This window comes from Patiria miniata, unplaced genomic scaffold (assembly GCF_015706575.1).
Source record: "Patiria miniata isolate m_02_andy unplaced genomic scaffold, ASM1570657v1 HiC_scaffold_23, whole genome shotgun sequence".
Classification (NCBI taxonomy): domain Eukaryota; kingdom Metazoa; phylum Echinodermata; class Asteroidea; order Valvatida; family Asterinidae; genus Patiria; species Patiria miniata.
Window position 1 is genome coordinate 6,319,383 of NW_024037062.1, and position 6,634 is coordinate 6,326,016.

At 38.7% G+C, this 6,634-nt stretch overlaps 1 protein-coding gene across 1 annotated transcript; it reads right to left on the reverse strand.

The window, feature by feature from the left end:
• Positions 1–2,487: 2,487 nt before the first annotated feature.
• Positions 2,488–4,616, reverse strand: LOC119731423 (lactadherin-like). Its single transcript, XM_038204593.1, has 3 exons — positions 4,517–4,616; positions 3,535–3,755; positions 2,488–2,634 (listed from the first exon to the last, which is right to left on the reverse strand). The coding sequence occupies exons 1-3, from the start codon at positions 4,614–4,616 to the stop codon at positions 2,488–2,490; spliced, it is 468 nt and encodes a 155-aa protein (XP_038060521.1).
• Between the last annotated feature and the right edge of the window lie 2,018 nt (positions 4,617–6,634).

Consider the following 6,634-nt stretch of genomic DNA (forward strand, 5'->3'; position numbering starts at 1 on the left):
CAACTTTTAGGCCGAAAAAAAGTTCTGCTTCCGGTTACCCGACCGACCCTATTTTTAGGCTGCGACCCAAAAATTGTATCGGCAATTCCCCCCCCCAAAAAAAAAAGAGAAAATAATGAATGAATAAATAAAAATAAAAACCTGTTGTCTTTTCTGTCTCCACAAAATACCTCTCAACAACCCTTCTGCGTCAAAAAAAAAAATGCTTGTATTTTTTCGTTTTCTTACTTACATTCGCTATTTTTTTTTCAAAAGAAACCTCCGTTATTTTTACAAATTCGCTTTGCACTATAACTAGTTCGCAATTCGATGTCACGGTGACTATAATCACGAGCGTAAGCTCAATGCGGCGGCGATCTGGTTAATTCACAGAATGATCTAGCTTGTCTGTGTATGTATTTTCCGTGTTGCACTACATGTACTCGTATTTGGAGTGATACAATGCAGCCTGTTTTTCTCGAAAATTTCGACCGTGAAAACGAGGTCTGCTGGCCACACATGCACAGTGCATCACTCACTTCGGAGTTTTGGCCAGCTTCCCGTCTTGACTAGCGTTGTGCATATGTTGCGAACGACCTGAATTTTCCATTATTTTATTAAGAATTATCGAACGTTAATATATTGACAATAATTAAGGTAGGTATAATTTACTTTTTGTGGCCATTTTGTGTATAGCTTTCGTAGTGCAATGGAAATAGTGCAGGCTAAAACTTCGCATATAATTGAATACCCCATTCAATCTGCATAAAAAAAATGGCAAAAAAAAAGAAATTCCGACCGACCAACCCTATTTTTGAAAGGCATGTAATCGGAAGCAGAACTCTTTTTTTGGCCTTTTATAAGAAAATGTTGTATACCAGATTTGCTAATATAATAAAATAAGCTATATTGGATATTTGAACAGTTTCATGCAAAATGTATTGGAATTTTAAAGTCCTATGCGGAAAAAAAATGTTTGCAGTGCATACTGAATAATATTCGTCCATGGGTTTACGAAGCGATTTTGAGTGGGGAAACTCTTTTGTATTGACTCAAATTCACCCACTTCAAATTGCGTCCTCTTATTGTGTCCATCATACTTCAACAAGGATAATAGTTTGTGAGGCTTGAATTTATTATCCAAGTTTCAGGTGCACTTTCATCCGGAGATTGGCAAACCTTGGTGCTTTCCGGGTCCAAAAAAAAAATGTCCTGTGCAAAATGTCTGACATTTTCCAGAGAAAATGTTGAAAACACCCGTTTGTTTACATATTGCTCGTCAGCAATTTTTGCCTCTCCTTTCAATTATTTCAATTAGTGAAAAAAGCCATTGAATTTCAAAGCAAAAGTGAAAACGTCACTTTCACGGTAGTGTTGTGTGCATGGTACTTTTTCTACTTGTCATCAATCTTTCCAATGATTATTATTTCGTGAGCTATGCGTTTTTAGAGCCCAAAAGATCGCAACCGGCCAAAAGTGCACATTTAAGAGTATTATATTTTGAGTGAAAACAATTTCATGTTCTAGCAGGTCTTCCAAAATACAATTTTCACAATTAACTTCTTGAAAAAAGGGATACTACAAAATGAAAATACATGCCATTGTGTATTATCACTGATTAAGCCAATAAGAATCTAAAAAAATCTGGGAAAAAAAACCTGTTAACCATCAGTTTTTATACAAATAATTTCTTTTGTCGGCATCAATATAGCACGGGAAACTCCTGCCTCTAAAGCTCATTGGGACATTTGACAACTCAAAACTGAGGAAGAGTCTATATCTTAAATATGGGTTAACCGTTAGACTGGTTCCGGGTCCCTCCATCATAGCCCTTACTCCGAATGTAGGAGGTGGGAACAAGTCCGGACGTCCATATTAGGGACTCAGGAGGAGCACTTAAAGTGCAAGTCTCTTTTGCTTTTGAGCATTTGTTTTAAGATTAACAACAAAATCTATCAAGAAGGGTGCATAACAACTATTAAACGTGTTGAATTTGCAGCTAAGTGGATACTAGACATTTTGAGAACAAATGCAACATTAATGGAGTCTTTTGTAAATGGACTGCGTTGCTAGCGCACGTACAGAACAGTGCACATATTAATAAAATAATCACCTTCAAAGAATGTTTCTTCCGAATGATACCATTTCAGGCAGGGAACTTGTTAGGAGTTCTGTCTTCGTTTTGAGCGAGGATTTCTTGTTAAAATCGGTTGGTACATTTCTAGGTAATTGCAACAGTGTTGCTATGTGCCTTAATTTGTTGAATGGAGCATTCTGTGCCTGATGTGGGCAGACCTTTATAAAATCACCTTCAAAGATTGTTTCTTCCGAATGATACCTTTTCAGGCATGAAACTTGCTACCAGTCCTATCTTCCTTTTGAGCGGGGATTTTCTTGTTAAATCGCTAGGTACGATTCGCGGAAACTGCAAATGTTCCTATGTGCCTTTTTTGTCGAATTTCCAGCGAGCACTTGAGCAAGGTTTTCCCAAGCTAGCATCGATGGAATTTACTCCTTAATTGTGCAGCCGAGGACTTCAAACCGCATGCAGCAGTGTCCATGACACCGAGTAGGCAGGATACGCAGGAATCTGGCCTGGAAAGCCTTCGGGAAAGTGGTGGTCACGTGGGTGTTTCTGTCCGAGTTTCCAGGGAACTGTGGAGTAAACGATATGAACACGATTTTGAAACCAGCGTTGAAAGGTTAACGGGGATGAGTTTTCCCTTGCAGTCACACGGTTTTAACAGGATGGACAGAGGGAGGGACAGAGGACAGAGGGTCATATGGCATGTATACTCATAGATTTCAGGGTTTTGTAGAATCAGTAAAATAAATAAAGATTTAAAGTATTTAAAACACTAAAGCAAAAAAACAGATTTGTTGATTGGAAAATGGTTGGAAGGAAACATAAGTCGATCTGACAACAAATCCCAAGGTTACCTTTTGTTCCCTTCTCATTACAGCCCTACTTCTTTTTTTCCATTTACTTTTAAATTCAAGAGATACGAGGAATTATGTTCACTTGGGACTTGAACCCACGACATTGTGCTGGTTGGAATCTGATCTGGCTTTCCTTTTCATCCAAATCTGCGCACATCAACAGGAGGTCGTGGGTTAGAGCCCTGGCCAATCGACTGAGTAAGCTGTGAAGTTTATCTCACAAACCCTCTGACAATACTTTACAAGTATTATATTCACTGTGTGGACTTCCAAACAAAAGAGGTCCACATAAACTATGTAGCAGCGACGTTGTGTGGATTTATCCACGTCCACACAATGTTTTCCCCTCTCTGGAAAACAGGTTTAGAGGCATTTTTGGGTAAGGTTTATCCGTGGCAAAATGAAGAGAAACACCAAAGGGAATCATAGAAAACAAATTGGGTTGAAAAAAATTTCACAGTGTGAGTTAAATTAGTTTTTTTTTCACAGGTTTTTCTTAACTACGCGAAAACAAAGGAATGTCTGCGCACTACGTATGTAACGCAAACAAGTCAGAGTAAACAGTGTTTATGAAATTACATTGGTGAAAGGGCAAACTGAGCGATGTGACTATACCTTCATTGGTGAACATGATCCATCATTAGTGACGTCAGTCCAATCTACGCCATCATCGCTGAAGGCTACTTTGAAGTCTGTCACCCATTGGTCAAAGTTACCATAGATGTAATCCCCGCGCCCCTGGGTGATAACGTCAGTGATGATGACACTACCGAGGTCGACTTGGACCCATGGATTGGGGTCACGGTAATTACACCAGGCTGCGGACCCTCTTGTGGCTGCAGAGTAAGCAGATAATCAAACCTGCTAAGCATAAAATTCCGCTTAGCAAATGTATGCACTAAAAACTGAGAACCTGCCACAAGCCTTACACCAGGCTACACTTGCAAAGCGGATAATAAGGAGAAAGCATCGCATGGCTAATTCATGCTCATCAACAAACGGGAGGAAAACAGTCACAAGCAATGCACATACTTTTTGGTGGTAACACTTCTTCCCTTTATGCATGGACGTCGCCAGGATTTTTTCTAGAGGGGGCAAAAATTCTTTTTTTGCAAAAAAATTCTTGTATTTATCAACACATTCTCGATTTATCAGTTTTAGAGGGGGGCAGGGACATTTTGCCCCCCCCCCTCAACTCATTAAATTTACACCACTTTGTCTTCGCGCCTCTTTTTCTTTTCTTTTTTTTTCATTTTTTTTTCTTCATTTTTTTTTTTTTTTTTTTTTGCATGGGCGTCGCGAGTGGGGGGGGGGGGGGGGGGGGGAGGCAAGTGCCCCCTTGCCCCCCCCCTCGCGACGCCCATGCCTTTATGTGATTTAGATGTTGTGCTGAGCGCCTGTATGGGTGTCAACCAATGAGGAACTTACGCGACTTGTGAAAGCTGTGAAACTTTCTGACCACAAAATGTGTTATGATAACATTGATAAAAAATGATAAAAAGTCTTATTTTTTGGTGTGCATTTTTGTCACCTTTAACGAATTATTTAGTTTGAGTTGCTTTATTCTTTATCCCATGTTGAACAAAAATAAAATTACCTTCAAGGTTAAGCCGAGCCCTGGTGGGTCCGAAATGGGCCCAGTTCCTCCACATTGACGACACAGTGATGCTTGCATCTGGGATGCGTCCATCTTCCATCCCTAAGGGTCCTACGTCAGAGCACTCCAAAATATCTGTCGGAGAAGAGGGAAAAAATCAATGAGGGTGGGAGGCGGTTTATTAAAACAATCACAACCATTTTTATTGATATGACGGCGGATTCCAACTTCTCCTGATCTTTGAAACGTGATATGAGACTTGATCACTTTATAATCCAATGTATTACATGAAAAGGAAACTACCAGAAAGGCCTTGGCAATATTGCATTCTAAGATACTTATAAAAAACAATAGTGGCTTCTGTGGCCCAAAATGTTTGAAACAACACTAATATTTGTCTTATTATTGAACACCACGACTGAATCACCCCCTTTATCGGTACCTCCATGTCTCATATCGTTTGAATATTTTTACTGCTTCCAAATATCATCGCTCCCTGTCACTTTCCAATCAGGAAGATATACATGAATGTACACACTATGAGGTCTCAGCAACTCTCTTGTTGGCCCCATTCTACTGGCCTTGCATAAAGTGTGAAATCATCGTTCAAATAATCCACGAAAGAGAAAAATTATTACATTCATATTTATTAACCTATCAAGAATACTGGCAAGCAATGACACAGAAAGCACTGGATGACTGTGTTCCTTTGGGTATATTCCGGCGGTTAATGTATTATTAATGACATAACATAACATACAGAAAGGCTTCAGTGACCACGCTTTTAGTGAACATATTTGTCCTTGAGTACGGCAGCCTTTATTTGGGGGATCCGGCACCACCCGGTCACCGTTTTAGAATCGTACGAGCTTTTCTTTCTTCTTCCGGACGATAATTCTCGGCCACTTTTCTTCAAACCGTTCACAGCAGGAACTTGAAACTTGGAATGAAAATCAAAACTGATACAAAGGTCACGTCATCATGACATCATCTGGTATCAATTACAAAAGCGTCATTTTTAACTCATTGACAAAATAAACAATCACGTTAATATAGGTTTTCCCGGGCAATATTCCCAAGTATTCATTCATTCATTGTAACGTCTGTGTCATTCAATTTTGATTAAAGTTAAAAGATCACGCATATCGTCATTCGACCATCAAAAAGAATCATTCATTTTCACTATCCCAGCAATATGTCGTCTTTTCGCTTCACTAAATTAAAAGTATCGTCTTGTTCATTCAATTTCATCTGAACTAGCAGTAAGGGGTTGATCGGAAATTCCTTTTTTTTTTATTAATGGGCAAACATATGTTACATTTTGTCAAGCATCTGTTTACTTCCTGCATGTCCGTATTCCTTTAAAATTCTAAATTATCTCAGCATAAATTACAGGTTTTCCCGGCCAATTTCCTGAAATGCTCATTCACTTCTGAAAATCGGTCGTTCATTTTCGTCTAAATTTGAGAATCGCTCGGAACACTCGTTTCATTTTCGCTACCAGAACAGTCGATTCCATTTCAGTTCAATCAATTAAGTGATTGAGCAGCACCTTTCGTTTATGTCCATTCAGATTCGTTTACAAGACTTCTATTTCGCTTTAAGAAGGCGATTTCAAACATTGACCATTCTATTTCACTTTTAGTTTAATGACATCGGCACCAGATACAATTGGTGGTTTCTTTTTCATTAACCGTCAATCAAATTAGCTGTACCTGAAATCAATTTAGAAAAGGTATGCTTGCGTGAATGAATGCACATGTAACGTTATTGGCAGTCTGTTTCTCAAAACCGAATGTATGGACAGTAAAAACGATTGAACTTTCGTTGAACTGAAAAGGGATGAATAAAGACATGCATTCAAATTCAGACGAAAAGGAAAGACCGATTTTCAGAAGTGAATGAACATTTCAGAAAATTGGCCGGAAAAACCTATACTTTTGATTCCGGATCATAAAGACGCTTGATCTTTACTTTCTGTGCTACCGAAAAGTGCAATGAGAAATGAATATAATAACTTGAATACGAAAACATCTTCCTACAATCAAACACAATTGATTATACATAAATGTTTAACGTGGGATGTAAAACACAATCAATACCATGATGACATCACTA